The sequence below is a fragment of the Equus przewalskii genome, chromosome 8 (genome assembly GCF_037783145.1).
Source record: "Equus przewalskii isolate Varuska chromosome 8, EquPr2, whole genome shotgun sequence".
Lineage (NCBI taxonomy): Eukaryota > Metazoa > Chordata > Mammalia > Perissodactyla > Equidae > Equus > Equus przewalskii.
Genome location: NC_091838.1, coordinates 83,072,787 through 83,095,893, shown reverse-complemented (window position 1 = coordinate 83,095,893; position 23,107 = coordinate 83,072,787). Strand labels below are relative to the sequence as shown.

General features: G+C 61.3%; 2 protein-coding genes and 1 long non-coding RNA gene across 4 annotated transcripts; 2 read left to right on the top strand and 1 right to left on the bottom strand.

Moving 5' to 3' along the window:
- Window positions 1-406: 406 nt before the first annotated feature.
- On the bottom strand, window positions 407-9,482 carry LOC139085185 (uncharacterized). Its single transcript, XR_011543289.1, has 2 exons — window positions 9,371-9,482; window positions 407-632 (listed from the first exon to the last, which is right to left on the bottom strand). It is a non-coding gene; the product is annotated as an uncharacterized lncRNA (long non-coding RNA).
- Window positions 1,221-7,427, top strand: LYNX1 (Ly6/neurotoxin 1). 2 transcript variants are annotated; one of them, XM_070631191.1, is made up of 5 exons: window positions 1,221-1,360; window positions 2,386-2,590; window positions 2,796-2,897; window positions 3,111-4,325; window positions 4,387-7,427. In XM_070631191.1, the coding sequence occupies exons 2-4, from the start codon at window positions 2,539-2,541 to the stop codon at window positions 3,305-3,307; spliced, it is 351 nt and encodes a 116-aa protein (XP_070487292.1). In that variant the 5' UTR covers window positions 1,221-1,360; window positions 2,386-2,538; the 3' UTR covers window positions 3,308-4,325; window positions 4,387-7,427. The 2 variants fall into 2 exon arrangements, with proteins under 2 accessions (XP_070487292.1, XP_070487291.1); XM_070631190.1 differs by having other exon boundaries at window positions 3,111-4,330.
- A 5,343-nt stretch (window positions 9,483-14,825) lies between the features above and the next one.
- On the top strand, window positions 14,826-17,098 carry LOC103567528 (ly6/PLAUR domain-containing protein 2-like). The gene is made up of 3 exons (XM_008544216.2): window positions 14,826-15,009; window positions 16,411-16,530; window positions 16,833-17,098. The coding sequence occupies exons 1-3, from the start codon at window positions 14,952-14,954 to the stop codon at window positions 17,033-17,035; spliced, it is 381 nt and encodes a 126-aa protein (XP_008542438.1). The 5' UTR covers window positions 14,826-14,951; the 3' UTR covers window positions 17,036-17,098.
- The last annotated feature ends 6,009 nt before the right edge of the window (window positions 17,099-23,107 follow it).

Genomic DNA, 23,107 nt, shown 5'->3' with positions numbered 1-23,107 from the left:
CGCCGGTTCCTTCCTCATCTCTGGGTAGGTTCCTCCAATGTGTGCACTAATGGGACTCCCTGAGGACTCGGGGATCCTCTGGAGACCCAGCTCTCTCTCCCATGCTCTGCCCTGTGAACTCCAGCTGCCTCAGCCTCCCCGCACTCCTCACTCTGTCTCTTCAGTCAGGGGGACCGCGGGCTCCGGGCTCCGGGCTCCGTTTGGGTTGCCCTCCCTGCACTGCGCCCTGTAGCTCCACCATTTGTTTCCCTTCACTCCAGCTCCACTGCCCTGTGCTGCCTGCCATGCAATGTCTCAAAGAGATGCTTCGTTTATTTTCTGCTGTTTTTTAGTTGTTTAAGGCATGGCGGTAAATCCAGTTCCCACCAGTTCATCACGGTCTGATGCTGAAGCCCATGACATACTGTGGTTTTGACGTATGCATTTATTTTCTGCCCATTAGAGCGTGAGCCCCACGTAGGCAGGATATTGGAAACGTTCGTCAGCTTTATTCCGACAGTTACTCCAACTCCTTGCACAGGGGGCACCGCAGTGACTATCTGGCAGACGGGGACCGAGCACCCAGTCTGCCTGGCGAGACTGCCCTCTCGGCTCTGGAGGTTCAGGGCCTAGGGCCCCAAAATGGTTCATCTCTGATAGAGAGAGAGAGAAAAAAGAACTCTTAGGATCAAAGAAAATGTATTTTCTTTCTCATATTAGAAAAAGAATGAAATTTTTAGGGCCCATGAAAATCTTAAATTTTGCCTAAAACAGAACAAAAGCTAAATGTTGAACTAAAGTCACGTAAAAAACAATTATTTAATATTGATATTGTGGTGGGAGGGGTCTGTGAAACGATGGGATCCTTTCAAGGCTGGCTTTCACACTGTGTAGGGTGCACCAGGTGTGGGGACCGAGGCCCCGAGATGCTGCGGGCTACGGACGCGCGGGGACACGACCACGCAGGCGGGCTGCACAGGGAGCCCCGTCCACGGTCACCGCGCCCTGGGGCTGCTCCGCGCAGCACCCCTGCGGAACCGGGCCGAAGAAATGACTGGGAGGGGATGTGGGGCAACTAGGTGACTCGGCGTCTGAGGGTTGCGTGGGTGTCACCGCAGGGCGGCGTACGTGTCTGGGCGTGGCTGGCTCTCTGCGTCGGAGCGTCGGGACGCCAGGAGTCCGCGGGCGGGGGCGGGGATGGGCGGGGCCAAGGCGGACTCTGGGCGGAGCCAGGGCGGGCTAGGGGCGGGGCCTGCGGGGAGCTCAGGCGCGGCGGCGGCTCCGGCAGGTGGAGGCCGCAGGGCGGCGGTGCGGCGCGGTGGTTGCGGGGCACGGACGGACGCTCTGTCAGGCCGGGGGAGGGCCCGGCGAGCGGCCGCGGGTGAGTCCCGGGCGCAGCGGGGGCTCAGTGGTGAAGGTCACAGTTGAGGTCACCGCTACACCCCTCTCCAACTTGGGACCGCAGTCTTTGGGGCGGGGCTCCCCAGGAGGGGGCGGGAAGTGCTGGGGCCGCAGGCCCGGCCTTACTCAGGCCTTCGGCATCCCGAGGTTGACGCCTGGGAAATGGGCCGTGGAAGATGGGTTTTTGTTCTCGGGAAGCGGGGGAGTCTAACTCCCGCGGGGAAGGGACCCGGACGGGAGATCCCGCGGCGGGAGGAGAGTCATAGTCCAGATTTCCCCCAAACCTCTTCCAGGAGAGTGGCATCTCCATTCCAAACACCAGATCCAGTCTGGAAAGCCCTCCCTGCTGTCTTCCCAGGTGCCCTCCTGGGATGCATTCAAAGCGCATTTCCCCACAGGCTGGATGGAGCTCATCGCTGCCAGGAGCTCCCGCAGTGGCCCAGGACTCAGACCTGAGAGCCGTAGGGAGGGCTCTGGAGATCTTCCTGGGAGAAAGGCCCTTAGCTGAGCCTGGAAGTAGCAGGAAGTGGGGACCCAAGCAGGGACACCCCAGGAGCAAAGAGGAGGGCGAGCAGTGAGAAGAGACCCACCCTTGGGCCCAGCCCTGGCCAGGCACCCTGTACCCAGGGTCCTGGGTGGGGAGGGGGCTGTGTGCCAAGCTCCCATAGGGCCCTGCGTGAACGATCCCCTGGGTAAAGTGTGGGGTTTGGCCTGGCACTCAAGGCCCCTCCAGCCTCCCTGGCCTTCCTTGGACCCTGCCCACCCTCCTCTGGCACTGCCCCCTTCAGTCTGCACAGGTCTCCTGTTTTTGCAGGTGCTGGTCTCTCTGGTTGGAATGTCCCACCCCTCCTCCCTTATCATCTCATCTCATGTCCCCTCCAGGAAACCTTCCCTGACGCCCATGCTGAGTTGGGTGGCTCCTCTGCCCCTGGCACCCCTGCCCAGGCCCCCTGTGGGTCCCTCAGGCCCTGCAGTGACCACCTGTCCTTGTCCCCCTCTGTGCAGGGCTGCAGCAGCGCCTCCAGTAGAGCAGGAGCTCTCAGAGGGCAGGGGGTTGGCCAGCCCCCTCTGCGCCCTGCCCCAGCCCCTGCCTGAGTTGCATCCCGGACCAGCTGCTGTCCGCCTCCCCACTCCCAGTCTACCCTCTCGCCTCCAGCCATGGCGCCCCTGCTCGCCCTGTTCCTGGTGGCCCTGGTGGGCCTACCTCTGGGTAAGATGGATGGAGGATGGAGAGGTGGAGAGACTCATATCTGGGGGCAGGCAGGCTGTAAGTGGGGAGGGAGGCCGAATTCCCGCTGACCACATCTCCTGCCAGCTCTTCTTCCCTGGGGAAGGTTATAGGACTGGGGATCTGAGGGGCTGGAGGAGGGGTCTCTCCCTGTTCTGTGACCCCCGTGCCCCCACCTTCGCCCCAGCCCAGGCTCTGGACTGCCACGTGTGTGCCTACAACGGGGAGAACTGCTTCAACCCCATGCGCTGCCCGGCCATGGTCACCTACTGCATGACCACACGCACTTGTGAGTCGGCGGGGTGCCCCCACCCCTTCCTGGGAGACTGAAGGGGTGCTCCTCCCTGCCCCTGGAGGGTAGGGTAGACTGGGGAGGGAGGCTCTCACCTGCCCCAGGATCCTTTCTGGCAGCCCCTGGCAGGGGGAGAACCTGCCCAAAGGCCCTGCATGCTGGGGTCTGGCCCCTCCTGGAATCCCAGCCCACTGCCCTGCCCCTCTGCAGACTACACCCCAACCAGGATGAAGGTGAGCAAGTCGTGTGTGCCCAGCTGCTTCGAGACTGTGTACGATGGCTACTCCAAGCATGCGTCTACCACCTCCTGCTGCCAGTACGACCTCTGTAATGGCGCCGGCCTTGCCGTACTGGGGACCCCGGCCCTGGCCCCCATACTCCTGGTCACCCTCTGGGGTCTGCTCTAAAGCCCCCCTCCCAGCCCCATTCAGGGACAAGGCTCTGAGAAGCACAGCCCCCCGCCTTGCCCCCCGCCCCACACACCCCACCTACCCTGTGCTCTCCCTGAGACCCCATCAGTCACCCCCAGGACTGTCTGCAAGAGGACTCTTGACCTCCCCCAACCACCATGGGGCCTGGCTCCCAGGTGAAGACCTTTCCTTTTCAAGGCTGGTGGGGACTGACCTCCCAGAGGTGGCTGGCGTTGGTGGGAGAGCTCAGCCCCTCCTCTGTCCAAGGATGAGGGCGTCTGGCAAAGTGTGCTGTCTGTGGGCGGTCCTCCGTCAGCCAAGACACACTGATTTGAAGGGAGACGTGCCCCACCTTCCTGGCAGCCCTGGGGTCAGGTGAGGGCCATGTGAGAAAGGCCTTTGTCCCCGTCAGCTGTCCTAGGGAGGAGTGCCAGGCCCATGTGTCCAGGCAGCGCTTAGCAGCCGGGCGGGTGGCTCGCCTAAAGAGGCCTTGCAGCCCTTCCAGCACCAGAGTCGGTTCTGGGTCTGGCGAGGGGTCCTTCTCTTCTTGCTCAGTCAAACCCTTGACCTACCCCATTCCCCACCCGGGCGATGGTCTGTGCGCAGGGCCTGGGACTGGCAGGCACGGGGGCGGGACGGGCAGGTCAAGTTATATTTGGTCGGACGACTGCTGACCCAAGAGCTATTTTGGGGCGAGAGGGAAGGGAGCTGCGCGGTGGGCCGCCCGAGGCCTGGTCTGCAGCCCCAGCAGGCCCGGCGGGGCGCGCCCTTTATGGAGCGGGGCAAACTGCGGCCCGGCGCCGGAGGGCGTTCGCCCACCTAAGTCGGGCAGCCCTGGGGAGCGGCGGGCGGGACCGTAACCTCGGGACGGAGCTGGGCGCCCTCTCGCGGACCGTGCGGCGCTCGGCAGGGGCGGGCGGGGCCCGCGGGAGGGGAGGGGACGGGGAAGAGGAGGTGAGGTCCCATAAAGGAGGGGGAGGGGAGGCGAGGTCCCAGGAAGGAGGGGGAAGAGGAGGTGGGGTGCCAAAAAGGAGGGGGAGGGGAGGGGAGGTCCCAGGAAGGAGGGGGAAGAGGAGGTGGGGTGCCAAAAAGGAGGGGGCGGGGAAGCGGGGTCCGGGGAAGGGGGGAGGAGGGCCGCGCTCCCGCCGGTCGTCGCCCAGGGTTCGGTCTGCACCCTCGCGCCGGATGACATCTGTCCAGGCCGGGCGGCAGCAGGATCCCGGCGGAAAGAGTGCGCGGTGAGCCGGCCTTGGCTCCGAAGGTCTCCGCGGGCCTCCAACTCCCTGACTGCCCGCGAGGAGAGAGCAGGAACTCCGCACCAGCTCAAGCGCTCCCGCCTTGACTCTGGGAGTGGCCCTCAGGTGCCCCCAATGCGGCTGGGCGTTGGTACCCCCAGGGACCCAAGAATCGTTGGTCTTTAAACGTCCCCCACCCTAGGTGAGCCCCATCCCTGGACAGGCTGGGAAGCAGGGTCTACCCAGCACTGGCCATCCTTGAGAGAGGGGCCCAGGGAACCCCGGCCCTCCTTCCAGTGAGGCTCGGCAGGGTGTGCAACATCCCTGTGCCCGGGGTCACACTGAGGCCTCCTCACCTGGCCAGTGCCCACAGCCTTGGTGTCTGTGGAGGGTCTGAGGACCCCCCTCAAGCTGGCCCGACCCAAGTGGGCAGGATGGTGGCAAATCCCCATGTGGTGGGATTGCTCTTGGAACCCAGAAGCCCTTGGCTGCAAAGCCTGGCCCTTGTCAGGGGAGCCTGTGCTGGAAATTCCATCTTGAGAGCTTTTCTCCAAGATGACATGGGAGCTCAAGGAGTCAGGACATCCTGGGGGAGCCGGGGCAGAGGTCCTCAGGCAGACTTGGGTTGGACTCCCCAGAGGGTCTGGGAGCATCGGCCTCACCCCAGGCCAAGAGACAGGAAGAAGATGAACCCTAAGGAGTGGCTAGTTGAGTTTCAGCCCAGACAGCAGACCAGGACCAGAATGTCTCTGCCCCTGAGGCCCAATCAAGTGTGAGCCCTTGGGGGAGGCTGGGAGGAAGTCAGAACCCACCCCTGAGCTCCCACACCCGCAGGACCCCCAGGAGCAGTCAGCCTCAGAGAAGTGACCAACCCCTATCCCCACCGAGAGCTGGCTGCAGGGCCCCTGGAGACCTCTGACGCTGGCTAGGAGGAAAGGCAGCCATGGGCTCTGACCTCCTGACTCAGTGGGAGAGGCCTGGGAAGCAGTCATTACTCACTTGGGCAAGCCCTTTGTCCTGGGTCAGGTGGTGTCCTGGGGCAGAGCTGGAAGGAGCCACAGGATCGGTCCTCCCTTGCCGCTCCCCTGCCCCAGTGGGTGATGGAGCAGAGCCCTGCCTGGCCGCCTGTGGGCTGGGGTCACTGAGAGCAGGGATCCAGCAGGAGCTGGGCGAGCTGCGGTGTGGGGGAGCTTACAGCTGCCTCCTGCATTGATCTGTCCTTCCTTCCTCCACCCTCACCTGGTCCGAGCCCAACACCCATCACACTGCCCCCAGTCCCGGGGACCCTGCTGCCCCCCACCGCCATCCCACAGACAGGGTTCTGCTGCCCTTGGAACCCAGCAGGGAGCACAGAGAAGGCTCTCAACTAAGGCTGGGCTGGGCCCCCTAGTGGGAAGGGTGTGGCACTGCAGAACAAAGGGGACTCAATGAACGTCAAACCGGGAAATTTGTGCAGACAGTGTCGAAGGGGATAGAAACGACCATCTGTCCACTTTCCCTGTGGTCATGGTTCTGAGCACTCCACAACAGCCCTGCAAGGTAGGCGAGGAGCCATTATCAAGCCCCTTTGACAGATGAGGAAACTGAGGCACAGAGAGGTGAATTGGTTGTCTCCTGGCCCACCGACCACACCCCCTGCAGTGTCTTCTCCCACCAGCTGAGAGGCTCTGCACCTCCGAGCCTGGGAAGGGGAAGCCAGGAAGGTGGGTTTATAAACGTAGAAGAATCTTAGCGTGTTAAATAATTATGAGGGCTTAGGGTCAGGAAAGCTTAGAAGGAGAAAATTGGAACCAGAGGTTTGGGAAGCCACGAGGGCCAGAGCCAGGGCGTCCGGAGCCAGGGCGTCTGGTGCCGCGTCTGGGTGCCGGGCCGTGGGTGGAACAGCAGAGGGAGGAGGACAGAGGGACACCAGGCACCCTGGGCGTGTCCCCCCGTCAGGACTGTGGGTCCTAGACTGCTGCCAAGGCAGTGGGTGTTCCCACTTCGGGGATCTCTCCAACAGAAATGAGGGCCTCGTCAATATCGATAGATGCTCGGGTTCTTCCTGTGGCTCTCTGTGGCCTCTCAAATCTGGCAGCCGTCTGAATGCCACTCAGGAGCGGCTGCTTACTCTGCCGTGGCAATACCTCCTATCATATATTCACCTTGGAATACAACTGGGCAGGAGCTGGAGCTGCAGGCCTTGCCCTGGAGACACTGTTGGGTTGGCATCTGCAGCAGGAAGCGCACACCAGCACAGAGTGTCCGGTCTGGCCTGGTTGCCCGAAGGTATCAGGAGGGTGTCAGCACAGAGCCGTGGCCCTGCTGCCAGATGCGGGAAGGGGAGGCTGGCCCGCTACTCTTCATGTCCCTGTAGCGTCTGATTTGCTGTGAGGAACACATGCTTTGTTCATAGTTCCACAGCTCTGAAAGAGGGGGAAAGCGATGCAGGTGCCCCTTCCTTTTTCATGCCCCCCTGCAGCGAGTTTTGATGGATGCTACCCCTCAGGGGGGCCAGGAGGTCGTCATTCACATCTCTGAGCCTCAGCAGTGTTGTTGATAAAATGGGGGTGATTATTCCCACCGAGCTGGGACCTCGTGGGAATGAATGAGGCTGTGGATGTGAGTGCCCAGCCCTGGGCCTGGCACACAGGAGGCCCCAGACGGATGGATGGACAGAAGGACGGATGGATGGATGGATGGTGCCCTTGCCCTTCTATCCCACTTCCGAGGTCCAGGCACTGCCCAAGACCATGCCCTTGCCAGCAGCTAATGCCAACCCCAAGCCCTGACCCTGACCTGCATGGGAATCTGCCTTCAGGCCAGAGCACCTCCCCTGCTCACACTGCACTCCCAAGGACCTGTCAGTGCTCCTCGAGCAAGTGAATAAATGGATGAATAAATGTGTCTGCCCTTCTCTTTCCCCATCGGTCACCTCAGCCCCACCTTTCTGGTCTGGTTTGGCTGGTCCTGCTGGCTCTGTGGGTCCTAGACTCCTGTCCACCCTGGCTTATCTAGTCTTGACCTCGGAGCCCACACACAGGGCAAGGGGATGACCAGTGAGAGGGGAGTGAGCAGGAGAGGCAGCATTCCCAAGAGTCAGTAGAGTGGCCCCAGTTTCCTGGGAGAGAGGCAGACCCACCAGCTCACTCAGTGCTCCCTTTGAGTGGAGTCCCCAGGAAGGCTGGTGGGGGCTGGGTGAGGGAGGCGGGTCCCCAGGAACCTGCTCCACCAACCCGGCCTTCTGGCTCCCTGGTTCCTCCTCTACCTGGGAGCAGGGTCTGAGTCTGCACAGCCCCCAGCCCTAAGGAGCCCACCAAAAGCCACTTGGGCAGCCAGGGCAGACACACGGGGGTCCGTGGACTGGCAGCACCGCCACCCTACCAACAGCCACCTACACTGCCCCACGGTGCCCTGGCCTCCAGTAGCTTCTGGAAGAATGGGTCCCGCGGCATCAGCTCCTGCTCTCAGCTGTGTCCTTCTGGGTTCTCACCGTCATGGGCCCCTTGTAATACCAAGGGCCTTTCTGCCACCCGCCACCACCAGGGAAAACACCCACAGGTCCTGGGGCCTGCAGCACAGTCAGGACAGTGACCACAATCCCTGTCACTCCGGGCGAGCTCACCTAGGGGGAGTGCTGGTGAAGGCTTCTGGTCCCCATCCTACCCTACGCTCCAGCTGCTGAGCTCGTCCAGCAGAGAAAGGGACGGGCTCTCGGGCCTGTGCTAGACGCTCACTCCAGGACGCCCAAGGGAGACCGGAGGCTGTGTGCTGAGGCCCCAGTGTGTGCCAGGCCATCGCCGTGACCCTTAATCCTGTGACCTGGGCTTATCCTGCTTGATGCACGAGGAAGGAGGCTTAGGATTAAACTAGCCACCAACCCCCGCACCCCGAGGACACACAGCCAGCAAGCCTTGGGGCCAGCCTGGACCCCAGCGCTGCCCCGGCCCCAGCCCAGCTCCTGGGCTGAGCCGACTGCAAGGTGACTGTGGAGCCAGGCTGGGGCAGGGCTGGAGCAGCAGCAGGTATAAGACGGCAGCCTGGGTGCCCCCGTCTCCCTCCAGGAGAACATGTGGCTGCTCTCTGGCTCCAGCTGGCTGCTGCCTTGAGCCTGGAGTAGGGTGAGTCCAGAGGTCTGGACCACCTCCTTCCTAGGTCCTCCCACACTGCTGTGCACCGTCCCTCCAATCTAGGCCACCACTGAGCCCTGGGCTGTCACTCGCCACCTCAGGGGAGCGCGCTTCCCGCCCCCGTCCCCCTCACATGGCCACTAGCCCCTCTTCATCTGCCAGCTCCTACCCGCTGCTTGTGGACACCACTCACAGTTCTCCCCCTACCTGAACCCCCTTCCTGGACCTGCAGGCCCATCAGCTAAGCCCTCATGCTGTCCTTGTCCTCGTAAGGGCTGCCCACTTCTGAGTGCCCTGCCCCCGGCTTGGCACCTGCCTCCCGCCAACCCCACAGGCCTCTCCAATACCACAGTGACCCTCCCACCCACTGAGTGATGGTCCTCCTCCAGCTCGGCCTGGCCTGATCCCCCAGGTGCACCTGTTTCCTGGGCCCACCCTCTTCCAGCCCCCTCCTACCTCTTTGGGGTGGGGTGGGGGCATCCCTGCCTCTCCTCTGTCACACACGCCAGCTCCAGGCCCTTCAGCCCAGATGCCTGCTCGAGGGCTCCTCTGTGACACCCCCCCTCAAACAGGGCTGCCACCCCCGGGGCTCCCCTATCTTCCCACAGAGACCTGAGTTGGGATGGCATCTCCACCCATCCAGATGCCTGAACAAAACCAGCTGACCAGCTGCCCCCCATCCAAGCCCAAGCGGCCCCTGCTTCCCCGGCCCTCACCTGGCAAGGCCTCTGTTTCCCCATCCAGGTCGGTGCCCACCTCGCCAGCTGCGTGGCCCTCCGTGAGATGGCCCCTGACACAGGCCCAGAGCTCCTCCTCCCAGCATCTTGGACCTGCCCAGTGTCCCCACCCACAGGGAGCCCCCTCCTTGCCTGGGCCCTGTGGGGGGCCCCCTGTCCTGCGGGAAAGGACTGTGAGGCTTGGGGCCCAGGGTCCAACACTGACTTCTGAGAAATGCCCGTGGGTCATTGGGGGAGGGATGGACAACAGGGGTGGGGCCCTCTGAGAAAGCCTTTGTCACAGCCAGGGCTGGGTCACAGGGGTCGGGCGGCCACCGAAGGGAGTGGCCACCCATCGGCCTCTCCTCCCCTGTCTCAGCCCAGAGCCAGTGGGTCACAAGAGCCCCGCCCTGTGCTAAGTGTCCACTGAGTCATCTCTGACCCAGAGGCCCCTCCCTGCCTGAGTGGCCCTCTTCTGAAATCCTACCTGCCACCACGGGAACAGGCCTGGGGTCACTGCTCTGTCACTTGAAGAAGGGGGGGTCAGAGCCCTGTGACCCTCGCTCAGGAAGCCCCATGTGTCTCATCATTGCTGGTGTCCTCTCCCCTCCGCCCATGGGCAGCACGACGTCCCCCAGGCCTCACACCAGCCCTGCTTCAGTGTGAACACAGTCGGGAGTGGGAGGTGACCCGCCTGGCTGCGCAGTGAGCCATGCAGGACGGGAACCTGGTCTGCGGCACCCAAGGTCCATCGTTTCTCCGCCGTCCTGCCTCCCTCCCCTTCTTCCTTCTTTCCTTCCTCCATCTCAGAGCTTGCTCACTGTGTGCTGGGCCACTCTGAGCGCCGCCCCGTGTCGTCCAGCGCCACTCCGTCCAGCAGCCCATTTCCTGTTTGGAGCTAAAATCTCCTCCTTCTCCCTCCCTGCCTCATTGCTGAAAACCCAAAACCCCTGACAAGGGATAGATTGTTCTTTTTCTTGACAACCCAGCCCCCAGCCCCCAGAATTCATTGCTTCCTTCCTCCCTCCCACCGTCCTGTCAAATGAATAAAAGAAACCTCACCTAAACTGGAGTCTGGAAGGCCTGTAGGGGAGCTCTCACCCCCATCACACATCGTCAATTACACTGACCTGGAAGAGACTGACTTGCACCTCCCACAGGAAGGTGTTTAGACTTTGCTCCCCAGTAGGAGGATTTCTCTCCCTGCCCAGCAACAACCCAGCCAGTGAGAGGCTGTAGCAACTCGACCAATAAGAAGCCTCTATACTTTGGACTCCTGGTTTCCTCCAATGGACTTTTTCTTGCAGCCCTGCCCTACTCCCCCCTTTTCCCTATGAAAGCAAGCCCCCTGCCTTCGTTCTCTGGGTTTGCCTGTGGCTGACCATAAGCTGCATATCCTGAATTGCAATCCTTTTGGTTGTTCCTGAATAAACTCGTTTTGCAGGTAAAAAACTGGCCAATTTACTTTTTAAGTTGACATAGTTGACAAAGAATAAACAAACTGGTCTATCTATACAATGGAATATTTTTCAGTCAAAAAAAGGGAACAAAATACTGATGCATGCTACAACATAAATGAACCTTGAAAACGTTACGCTAAGTGAAAGAAGCCAGACACAAAAGAACGCATATTCTGACTCCATTTATATGAAATGCCCAGAATAGGCAAATCCATAGAAACAGAACGTAGGTTAGCGATTGCTAGGGGCTGAGGGAGGGGGCGTAAGGGGTCATAGCCAAAGGGTAGGGTGTTCTTTTTGAGACGATGAAAGTGTTCTAAAACTGACTGGTGATAGTTGCACATATTTGTGGATATACCAAAAACACCAAATGGGCAAATTGTATGGTATGTGAAACATATGCAACAAAGCTGTTAAAATTGAAAAGAAGAAAAATTTTAAAAGAAAAACAAGACCCAACATCCAGATTGAGAAAGATTCATGACTATATAAGAATCTAAAAAGAAATACATGAAAAAAAATACCATAAACAAAACTAAAAAACAGAAGACAAAGTAGGAAATATTTGCCACACGTGGAAAAAATGATGCTGCTTCTCCTATATAAAGAATGCTTACAAATGCACAAGAAAGGGACAACGGACACGAGTAGCATGTTCAAATAAAAAGGAATTCAACTACACTCAGAATCAGAGAGGGGCAAAGTAAAAGGAAGTAGCATTTTAAATCCATGAGCAAAACAAGCGACAAGACAATAGTGACCAGAGGGCAGGGAACCCAGCCCTTTGTACCACTGGTGGAAATCCACGCAGCCTCCTCGAGGGGAAATCAGCATCAGCTATGAAACTCTAAGACACCCTAGAGTTTTGCTGAATGCTGGCTCCCTGAGATGTCACCTAAATACCTGTGGATGTGAGGGAGCACTCCACTGACACAGAGCCACCGCCTCTCCGTGCTCCTAAGCTTTGAGGATCCACTTTAAGGGAGGTCTTCTGATATCGGGACTTGGTAGCATTGGGTGAGGACTCTGATAAAATAGTTTAGGATTCTGAGGCAGGGCTTCTGAGTGTAAACTGTCTTGTTGGTTTCCACCGCCAAGAGCCTATGGGTCTTTCGAGAAGTTCCTGCAATGAATGGTAGTCCTCTGCTGCCTTTGTCTTCCTGGAAATGTCCTGGAAGGGTTGAGCAGTGGTGATGGAGATAGGGGAGTAAAGCCCTGATCACGTGGACGAGGAGCCCCGCAGCATGTGGGGAGATGACACGGGTTCTCGGAGTGACCAAGCTCTGTCCCTCCTACTACGCGTCCCACCAGTTGTGGCTGAAGGGTGTGAAGAGTGACAGTCAGACGGTCACTGCGGCAGGTTTTCAGCACAAATTGTGAGCACCCTAAATGCCCACTAGGACAGAGGTGGTAACATCAGGGCACATCCAAATCGGAATCCCTCTGGAAGGATGCAGAGGAGACGGTTACAGCAGCTGCTGTGCGGAGGTCTTTATACTGTCTGTGCTTTTTATAACGTAAAAAAACTATACACTGTGTTTTTACAACATAAAAACATTGGCTACATTCTGAGCCATCTATCTGCTCTGCTGGACACCCCTCACAGAGGGACAGGTGAGCAGGATCGCAAGTGGGGACACGACTCGGCCTTCCTGGCAGTCCCCAGAGACTACCCAGAGGAGTCACCCCATAGGCAAGTAGGGAGGAGGCAAGGATGAGAGCAGAGGAGCCCTGACCCTGCTCACACTCTGAGCCCTGACCCTGGTCACACGCTGATCCCTGACCCTGGTCACACTCTGAGCCCTGACCCTGCTCACACACTGAGTCCTGACCCTGGTCACACACTGAACCCTGACCCTGGTCACACACTGAACCCTGACCCTGCTCACACACTGAGTCCTGACCCTGCTCACACACTGAGTCCTGACCCTGGTCACACACTGAACCCTGACCCTGCTCACACTCTGAGTCCTGACCCTGGTCACACACTGAACCCTGACCCTGGTCACACACTGAACCCTGACCCTGCTCACACTCTGAGCCCTGACCCTGGTCAAGCACTGAGTCTTGGCCTTGGTCACCTTCTGAGTCCTCACCCTGGTCACATGTAGAGCACTGACCCTTGTCAAAAGCTGAGTCCTGACCCAGATGCTCCTAGAGGAACTGAGAGAAGGGTGTAGGCCTCTCAGCGCGGAGGCATTCCAGACAGAGCCAGCGCAGATCCTAGCTGGGTGACTTCGCCCTGCCCTAGTAGACATCTGCAACTTTGCAGAAAGCTTCACCCTGGGTCTGCCCGGTGGGGGTCAGGCAGAAACTTTAGGAGGAGCGAATCTCCAGGGGGCTAGGTGTGTGTTCTGGATGGACAGCACAGGTGGGGACCCTGGGTCTGAGGACAGAAGGGAGTTTGGCTGGGCTGGGCCACAGCAAAGGAATTGGGCTAGACCCAAGGAGGGGCCCAGGGCGTGTGTGCTGTGTCTAATCCGGTTAGCTGCCCCCAGCAACAATGCCCGGCCGACTGCAGCGGGCAGCGCGGGCAAGTGCGAAATCAGACAGGCCTGTGGCTGCCCTGGCTTCCCCCCAGCCTTGCTAGGCGACCTGCCTGCGTCAGCTGCCACTAGGAGCCTTCCATGCTACATCCAGAGTGGATAGTGCTGGGCACATCCGAAGCTGCCACGAAGAAAATAAGACCCAGCAGGCCAGACGTCTGCCAGGTGCTGGGGGCAAAGAGAAACCTGTGCACCCAGGGAGATGCCAGCCCTCCCAGTCGCAGGGGCGAAGACCAGATCCTGTCTTCCGGTGTCCCAGGAAAGCCCTGGGACCACAAAAGAGCCATAGGCTGTGGGGGAGCCCCCCACAGATGGAGTTTCAACCACAGGAGGGCAGGGGCTGCGGGAAGAGCAGGGGCAGGGTCTGGGAGTGGGGAGAGATTTGGACCCTCAGGGGGAGACGGAGAAGTCGGCGGGGCTGCAGGAGCCCCGGGGAGTCTGGGCACAGCCCAGCAAGACAGTGGCCTTGACGCCTGGCAGGAGGCCCCAGGGCCTGTCAACAACTCCCCCGACCCCAGGGTCTGCTCTGGCAGCTGTGGGCCTGGCTGAGGGGGTGACAGGGTCACAGGTGGGGCACACTCTGGGGAGGGTGAAGTGGAGGCACCCTGGGGGGTGCAAGCATGTGCGTGCATGTGTGTGTGTGTGCGTGCACGTGTGTGGTGGGGGAGCTGTGACTAAACCCACGCTTGAATCATTGGGCCCAAGTTCACCTCTCTGCTGTCTAGGCCTTGGGCAAGGGCCATCCCGCCAATTTCCCCACTTGCAATGGGGCCAGGGGAGCCCTGCCTGAGAGACAGCCCCACTGGCCCCATTAGAGATCCAAGTGTACCTGCCCCTCCAGCGGGCACCGGGATAGCGTCCCTGGCCCCTCCCCACCCCCACCTTCCATCCAGGCCCTTTTTGTTGACCCAGCTCTTTTCCTGTCTTTGTTCCCTTAAGCCTCGGAGCACTGTGGCTGGTTGTCCAAGCGGCACTCTCCCCCCATCACCACACCCCACGTGACCGCCTCAAAGCGGCTGTGAGGCGGGGGCCTGGGCACCCTGGGAGGATTCAAACCCAGAGCCCCTAGACCAGGAATCTGCCCTGGAGATAGGAGTGAGGACCCAAGGTGGGAAGGGTGCCTGACAGAAACAGGAGTCAGGGGGCAGGGGAGCCCCCACCCTCTGCCACTCCCTCCCAGGCAGTCTGAGGGTCCTTCCCCAAGAGCTGTGGCTGGGTGTCCCAGGTGGAAGGGGAGAGGGGAAAGGTAGAGAGCCCCAGGCCTAGGGAATTACAGAGTGGGGTGAGGACCCCCAAACTCTAAGAGGGGAGTCACAAGGGGGCAGGCGGGGTCCCACACTGCGGGACGTGGAGGTGGAGTGAGGTGAGGAAGGGGGCGGGAAGAGGTGGGAGGGGAAGCCACAGAGGAATGGGGCGTCCAGGTGGAGGCGGGAGGGGCCCCAGAGGGCGGGGCCGTCTCTGTACTTCTGCCCACTGCTGGAAACCCGATCCTCAGCTAATCGGCTCGGCTGCCTGAAGGGCACTGTACGGGGTCTGTCTGCTGCCCCAGGCCTTTCACCCTGCAGGGACTGCACCATGTCGAGGATGCAGCTGGTGCTGCTGGTGCTGGTGGTGGCCACCTGCGGAGAGCTTGGTGAGGGGCACGGGGCGAGGCCAGAGGGGACAAGGCCCTGGTGGGACAAAGGGAGTGGAGGAGAGCAGGGAGGCTGGGGAAACGCGAGTGGCCACCGTCAGATGCAAAGAGGGAAGGGAAGAGATGGAGGGGAGTGCAGGACAGGCACGGGGCGGAGGCACCGCACACACCACCCAACAAGCTGAGGAGGAGTGCGGGTGACGGGGAGTCCCCCAGGACTGAGACCAGCCAGGTGGGCTGGAGTCAGCAGCAAAGGCCTTGGGTACCAGCTGGGGAAATGCATTTCATCGGGGGCCGTGGGCACCTGGGAAGTGCTGTCATCTGGGGAGGGCTTGGTCAGAACCGTATTCCTGGTTCTGGGCCATGGTGCAGGGGCAGGGTGTGGGGGCAGGTCTCAGGGGGTGCCTTGGGGAGACCAGGGACGCACTAGGGGTGGGAGGATGGCAGGCGATGGAGATGAGGGAAGCAAACCCAGGCATATCGGGGGACCTGACTTGGGGTCTGAGAGGACAGCTGGGGGAGACGGGGAGGGGCCAGGGACGCTATCCCGGTGCCCGCTGGAGGGGCAGGTACACTTGGATCTCTAATGGGGCCAGTGGGGCTGCCCCTCAGGCAGGGCTCACCTGGCCCCATTGCAGCCCCCACGCCCAACCAGAAAAGGAGCTGGGTTGAATGGGCTCCAGCCAGATGGTTCTGCCCATTTCCCAGAGGGGGAAACGAAGGCCAACCCAAGAGACACTGTGACACTCAGTGGGAGTGGATGTGCCTGTGGCCTCACCGTGCAAGTGGGCTGCTTGAGCCAGTTGAGCCCGACTTGGGCACCCATAGTGAGGGTGGGGTGCTGGGGCGGAGGGAAGAGGAGCAGCCTGTGGCCCTCGTCCCTCCCAGCCTGCACCCCGACCCACCCGAGTCCTGCTGGGCGGTGGCTCTCCTCGCCTCCTTTGTGAGGCTGGCCCCTGTGGGTACACAGGCCCAGCCCAGCCTGCCCGGACCCCCACATGCCTCCTTGCCTGACCCTTAATCTGCACCGCAGCCCTTTGGGTTCTGCACTTTGCTGATGAGGACACCGAGCGGGTGACCTGTCACCCTGAGGCCCTCCCCACCCCTGCAGGGCCTTTTAGTGCAGGCACACCAGTGCGTTGGTCTCCTTGTGCCTTCCTGACATTTCCAAAGCTGCTTCATCCCCACCTTGGCCCAGCAGGCTGAGCTCACCTCCCCCAGGGCACACTCTGCCTCAGGACTCTGGGACCCCAGCTCGCTGCTCCTGAATCTTCCCAGAGGTTTGGTCAGTGGGCAGCTGGACCCTGGGTGGTGCTGTGGCCCTCCAACCTGAGCCTCCAGGACAGAGGGCTTGGGAGGGGCAGGGCCTGCCTGACCCATCCCTTGTCACTTCTTGTCCAGCGGTGGCCCTGAGATGCTACAGCTGTCAAGAACCCACCAGTGTGTCCAGCTGTGTCAACATCAGCACCTGCAAGGCCAACGAAACCATGTGCAAGACCACACTCTACTCCCTGGAGTTAGGTCAGCAGGCACTGGGCTGGGCAGGGCTGGGTCCCAGGGTCAGCGTTGCTCCCAGTCCAGTCACCACTGGCCAGCTCGGCCCCATCCAGCGAGGAATTCCTGTGCAAGGCCCGTGTCTCCCTGTGCATAGTAGGCACTCAGCCAATGGTGGTGGAAGCAAGAGGAGGGGCTGGGTCATGGAGGGGTGAGACAGGGTGGCAACCCCAGAGTGGGTCCTGTACAAGGTGGCCACCGGGGCAGGGCTTCAGGCCTGCAGGACGGACTGCCCGGCCTGCCCTGACTGGTCCTCCCGTGCCCCGCAGTGTACCCCTTCCTGGGGGACTCCACGGTGACCAGGTCCTGCTCCAGCAAGTGTGTGCCCTCGGACGTGGATGGCATCGGCCTGACCCACCCTGTGTCCTGCTGCAACACTGACCTGTGCAACGTGGACGGGGCGCCCACCCTGGGCAGCCCCCGCCTGGCCTTTGCCCTCCTGCTCATCCCCCTCTGGAGCCTCGGACTCTAGAGAACCCCCACCCCAGGCAGCCCAGCCTGAGCCCCTTGAAGAAGCACTACCCAGCCACCTGCACCGTGCCTCCTGGGTTTCCTTTCTGGGCAGAGACCTGCCCCCTGGGGCAGGCAGTGGGGGGGGGGGGGGGCGGGAAGGGGCTCCTTCTGCATCTCTGGCCCCTCAGCCAGGCCTGTGTCCCCCTTGGCCCCTTTCTCAGCCCCTCCGTGCCTGGTCTGCCTCTGCCCAGCCCATGGCCTCCTGCGCTCTCTCTGGAGCTCTCTCTCTCCCTGCCCACATTACTGTCCCTGTCTGTCTCTCCCCCACCTCCCTGTGATGTGGTCATTGGGGACAGTCCCTAGGCTGGGACACCCACCAAACCACACAGGTCTCTGCCCTCCAGGCCCTGGGGGTTATAGGGACTTGACTGGGCCGGGCAGGTGTGGTTTCCTGGAGGAGGGGGCTTGAGGACCGGGCCTTGAACCATGGAGAGATTGGCTAGGCAGAGGAGGGCAGGCCAGCCAGGCAGATGGAAGGGCCAGGAGGGCCAAGAGTGGCCTGGGATCTGGGATCACTCCATGAAGCACCCCAAGGCCCACTCCCCCAGCCCCTGGGCAGGGCCTCACCCTGATGTCAGGCGTGTGGCGACGTGGTCCCCCCGTGTCGTGTGGCAAAGGGTGCTGCGAGGAGGAGGCCAGCAGGCTGGAGTCCCTAAGTGTCCTCCGCCTGCTTTCTCCAGGCTCACCCAGAAAGTCCACCTGGGCCCTGCTCTCCACAGGTCCCACTCCTTGTGCCAGGGGCAGAGGAGACGTTCACCTCACCTTGGCCTTGGGCCGGCACCAAATCCTCCAGACGCTCTCCCCAGAGTCACCTGCTCGACGGGCCTCATGCCCAAAGGGCTGCCTGAGCCTACAACTGGGTTGAGAGTCGCCGTGCATGCGCGTGCACACACACGTGGTCCTATAAATACACAGCAAGGGGCCTGGGCACTTGAGGAAGGATGAGACCTGGCCTTCCCGCCCAGCGCTGGCCCCTTCCCAGGCCCTCCTGAGAGAGGAGAGCGAGGGGAAGGGGAGGGCAGGAGCTGGGCCCCAGCCTGACCAGAGGGGGATGAGATCACTTGGCAGGGGCCCCTCCTTCCCCCTGGGACCTGCCCCTCCTCTCTGCCCCTCCCTGCCCTGGCAGCCTCTCCTGGGCCCCTGGGTGAGTCAGCCTCCAGGTTCTGGGAGGCGGGGCCCAGTGCCCAGCATCTCCAGCCAAGCTGACATGGGACTGGAGAGCCTGCCTTCCAGCACGGCAGGGTGCCCTGCAGCCTACAACCCTGAGACCAGAAAGCCCCCTGCCCCTCAGCCATCACCCCCTTCATGGACTTCCTGCTCTTGGATGGAGGGAGGCAGCAGCCAGGACCTGAAGCAGGTCAGTCCTGTGGTGAGGGACTCATGGTCAGGCACTACTGAGGGACGCCCCATGCCCATGAGGGAAGAGGAGACCAATGGTCTAGAAGGCTCCCTGTCCCTGGGATCCCAGGAACTCCAGCCCTCTGCTTCCTGTGGGTAAGGCCTGCAGCCCAAGGGCCTCTGTGGTCCTGAGCCAGGGGGTCAGGACCACACAGCCCAATGACCTCAGCACCGGCCCTTGAGCACACGCATGTGTCCAGCACAGACTGACTACACAGCTTGGCCACCATCCACCTGGACAGCTCCCTGAGGCAGACCAAGGGCAGACTCCCGGAAAGGCAGGTGATTGGGAGGCCAGGAATGTTCAAGAGCTGTCTTGGATGTCACCATCCAGGGCTGTGACGCTGAGCTCTGACTGTCAAGGGGGAGACGCTGTCCTCAGTCCTCCATCACACCTCTCACTTAGCTTTCTTGTGTCTCCCACAAAAGCAAGGAGAGTGGTGGGGTCACTTGGCCTTCGAGCCTGAGTTGAGACTCAACACACACACACACAGCCCAAGAGACAAACATGGGAAGGCTGTGTGCCCCCTCCTGGCCACTACCCCCACCAGGAGCACCTTCCCTGCCATCCCCTACCTCCGGGCTATTGTGCTCCTTCAAAGCCAGGGCAAGGGCCCTTTCCAGGCAGCCTTCCCTGGCGGCACATGGTTGTCCCTCATCTTTGCACCCAGATCTGCTTCTTGGCACACCCACCCCACCGCTGCTCCACGTCCGCCTCTACTGTGACCTCCACGTGCTAGTTTTCACAGCTGCCCTCTTGGGTGGATGATCCTCTGCCCGGTTTACAGACGAAAGAAAGGGAGATGAGAGTGGCTTATGAGCAGATCCTGTCACACCCACTCAGTTGATCAGGCTCCAGACTGGGCACTCCCTGGCTCCTCTCGAAAGGTCCTGGCACGTTCACGGATCAAGCCCCGGGGCGGGGCCTTCCCTGTGGCTGCCTGTGCCCGCACCTGCCATGGGTGGCCTCATTGTTTGATTTGCAGTTACCACAGTCTCTCCCTTTGCAAATGACAGCTTCCCTTTTTCCCCTGGCAACCCTCCCTCAGTCTCATACAATTTGTCTCAGCCCACAAGGCCAGGTCACTTCTGCCCTCACAATTGCCCTGGGTCCCTGGTCCCATCCTGCGAACAGGGAACCAAAGTCTGAAGGGACAAGGGAGTCACCCCAAGGCCACACATGGAGACAGCAGCAAAGCCAAGAGTAAAACCCACACCTCCTGGGTGCCAGCCCCAAGCTCCTCCCAGCACGTCATGTGCCCCCAGTTTCAGGTGTGACTCTCTACCCTGAAGCAGGGTCCACCCAGCTGCCCTCCACACAGCGAGCACACACCCAGCCTGCCACACGCTCACACCCTTTCATCCACCACCCACCCATCCACTCTTCTTCCATCCACTCATCCAGTCTCCTCCACCTTTCCCACCAGCCATGCCTTCATTCATGCATTCTCCACCCATTCACTCCTCTCTCCACCCACCCATTCTCTCTAACATCATCTATGCACCCATCAACCCATCTGTGTTTTCAACCATCCCTCCCTCCATCCATCCACTCCCCAACCAATCCAACCATCCATCCATTGGTCCACCTGTCCATCTGTTCATCCATTCATCCTCTCATCCACCCATCAATGCATCCTTTCATCCATCCATCCATGCATCCCCTAACCCACCCATCTGTCCATCCACACAACCAGCCATTAAGCCCTCAGAGGACAGAGAAACCAGACAGGCTGGGATACCAAGGGCTCTGGATAAGGGGTACCTGAAGTGGACCTGACAGCACGGGGGACACTTGAGGCTGGGATGGGAGATCACAGAGGGCGTCCACTGAGAGGCGGCGCACAAGCAAAGGTGTGAGCACGGGAGAGTGAGTGGTGGGAGGGCAGCAGTGAGGAAGGCCTGAGGAGAATGTCAGGCCAGGAGGCGGGGGGTAGGCAGAGTCCTGTTGTCTGGGGCCTAAAACCAGGAAGCTCGGCTTGGTCTAAAGGCCATTTGTGGGGAAGGGCAGTGATGAGGGGGCTAGTCCAGGGCCCACACCCATCAGCCCAAGAGACGGGCCCACACTGCCCCCAGCCCTCCCCCTCCTCTGTACCTGGCCTCTGCTCCGGTGAGCACCTGTCAGGTATATACCAGGTAGAGGGCATCTTGGTGTGGAGGAGACCGGCCTTGGTCCCGCCTGGGTTTGAGATGGACCTGAGTCCAGGCCAGGGCCTGCCAAATGGGGCGGCACTTCCTGGGCAACCTCCCTGCTGGGCCAGAGCAGGCTGCAGGGAGCAGCACTGGGGGGACTCGAGTAATGAGGAGCCGAGGTCACCCGGGACCTGGGTCTCCAGGGTCTTCAAGATGGAGGTTGCCGTGGCCTGTGTGACCCCCAAGGGCAGAGCTCGGCGCTCAGCAGAGAGTAAGTCTGAGCTCAATGGGAAGAAGGGCCTTCTCCATCAGAGCTGTTCCAGGATGACACCGACATGAGGGGTGGGGGTAAGTTTCCCAGCACTGGAGGTATGCATGCAGAGGCAGAGCTTGGTGCTCAGACGGGGGTTCCCAGGGAGGGCTGTGCAGAGGGGTCCTGCTCCCCGAGGGCCTGCCCACCCATCAGCCTGCCAGCTGCCTCCCACTTCCACCCTGTGTCACCCTGACTCACAAGCCACTTCCACCGCCACCAGGGAGCGGAGCCAAGGGTTGGAGAGTGATCCCCATAGGAGACCGGCCCCCTGTTCTGAGTCCCGTGGAACGGCGTCTCATAGGGCCGAGTGGTGGCGGCTCTTTGCAGCCTGGAGTGTGTGCTCTGGTGAGGGGGCAGGGCAGGGGGCTGGCGAGGGGCCTCACTTGGCCCACTCCTTGGTGGGTTCTGCATTATGGCCAGACTTCCAGAGAGCCCCTACTGGGCCCTGGATTTGGAGGCAAGGGGCCGGGGCCAGCGCCTCACCATGGGGACTGCACAAAGTGATGTCACAGCTCACAGACTCAGCTTCACCAGCAGAGCAACAGGTAGATCACCTGCGGGCTCTCCAGGGTGCAGAGGGGCTGAGCAGGCAGGAGAAGCTTGGCTGCGGCCCCGTCCCAGGGGAAGGCAGGTGGACGGCTGCCTGCACCTGTGGGGCCTCTGCACTGCGCCGGCGTGGCCATAAGAGGGCGCCCGCCCCTTGCCCAGCGCTCCTTTCACCTGGGCACCCTCCCCTGCCCGGCCCCTCCACCACGAGCTCGCAAGGCAGCCTGACCCCATGGGGCCCGCAAAGCCCCTGCCAGGTCTGTGGGCCTGAGAAGGCCTCCTGGCCCCGCACCCCCCCATGGAGCTGGGGAGACAGCAGGGGTCCCAGGCGTGTGGGGCGGTGGCAGCTGCTCACTGCCTGGGGGCACGCGGGGCCTTAGGAGCAGGAGCTGGTGCCCGACCGCGGCCCCCACACCTGGGGAAGCCAGTGGGCCACGAAGAAATGCAGAAGGAAGGGAGATGCCCGCCAAAGGTCACCTGGCCCGTGCGGGTGGGCGAGAGCGGAAGGCTGCTCTAAGCCCCACCGTGAGGTCAAAGGAGTGGGGTAGCGCGCTTCCAGTCGGCTGAAATCACCTAAAGGAGAGGCACAAGTGTGGACACCGCCACCGCCCCCAGGAGCCCAGGCCTCCCCGATGCCATCCCCACAGGCAGGCAGCAGGCGGGGAAGGCACATGGGGAGGTCTGTTTTGCCTGGGACTCGCCAGCCCAAGGGTTCTGCCCACCGTGCTGCCCCTGGGAGCTCCTGCCCCAGCCTCAGCTCCCTTGCAACCCCGCGTGGGCTGTAGTGCTCCCATTTGTAGATGGCCCGTTGTCCACCCGGCATCCTGTGGGACTCCTTGGTCTCCCTCATCGTCCTCCCATCAATGACAGTCAGAGATCAGCCACCAGGGCCTCTCCATCACTTGGTCCAGCTCCCTGGTCTTGCCCTGTACCTCCCCAGAACCGAGCCCCTGGGACCGTGGGAGGTGGGGCACCGCCCTCCTGCCTCAGTAGTCTGCTTAGCCAGCACCCACCAAGGGCCTCCCGGGCCTGGCACCCAGACACCCCACAGACACCATGGGGGCAGGGCTGGAGCACATTCCTGTGGCTGTCCACCTCAGGGAAGGGAAGGACAAGGAGGCCCAGAGAGGAGAACCAGCATCTGGCCTGAGTGTGGGCCAAAGCAGTCACTTGAACTCAACAGCAGCAGTCAGTCCATGGGATCAGAGTGGGTCCCACCAGAAGAACCGAGCAGACACACTTCCAAAACCCAGCCCCAACTCACTGACAGAGGGGCTAGCCCTGTCCCCAGCACCTGTGCCCCTCGACAGTAAAGAGCCTCTCCCCTCTGGCTGGCCGGTCCTCCCATCGTAAAGATACAGCGAGAGCCTCTCCCCCTGCTCCCCTACCTGGCTGGGGTGTGTCTCTCATCAGTGGACAGAGAATTCCTGATGCCCTGGGGAACAGCTAGGTTCAGCCCAGACACCCTCGACCATCTTGAACACCCCGACACGTGCACATGCGCACACACAGGGATGCACACACATGCTGCTACACTCATGCCTAGTACAACCACTGGGGCCTCAGCACAACGAAAGACGTCAGCTGACCATACACAGGGACACTGATGCCTTTCCCCCATGCCCACAGCCTGGGGACCTG

Excerpts from the sequence above, each read along its gene's own strand:
- LYNX1 (XM_070631191.1), top strand. The coding sequence starts at position 2,539 with ATGGCGCCCCTGCTCGCCCTGTTCCTGGTGGCCCTGGTGGGCCTACCT. Across the intron at positions 2,591-2,795 it reads CCTGGTGGGCCTACCTCTGG|CCCAGGCTCTGGACTGCCAC; the intron begins GTAAGATGGATG and ends CCTTCGCCCCAG. Across the intron at positions 2,898-3,110 it reads CTGCATGACCACACGCACTT|ACTACACCCCAACCAGGATG; the intron begins GTGAGTCGGCGG and ends GCCCCTCTGCAG.
- LOC103567528 (XM_008544216.2), top strand. The coding sequence starts at position 14,952 with ATGTCGAGGATGCAGCTGGTGCTGCTGGTGCTGGTGGTGGCCACCTGC. Across the intron at positions 15,010-16,410 it reads GGCCACCTGCGGAGAGCTTG|CGGTGGCCCTGAGATGCTAC; the intron begins GTGAGGGGCACG and ends CTTCTTGTCCAG. Across the intron at positions 16,531-16,832 it reads ACTCTACTCCCTGGAGTTAG|TGTACCCCTTCCTGGGGGAC; the intron begins GTCAGCAGGCAC and ends CGTGCCCCGCAG.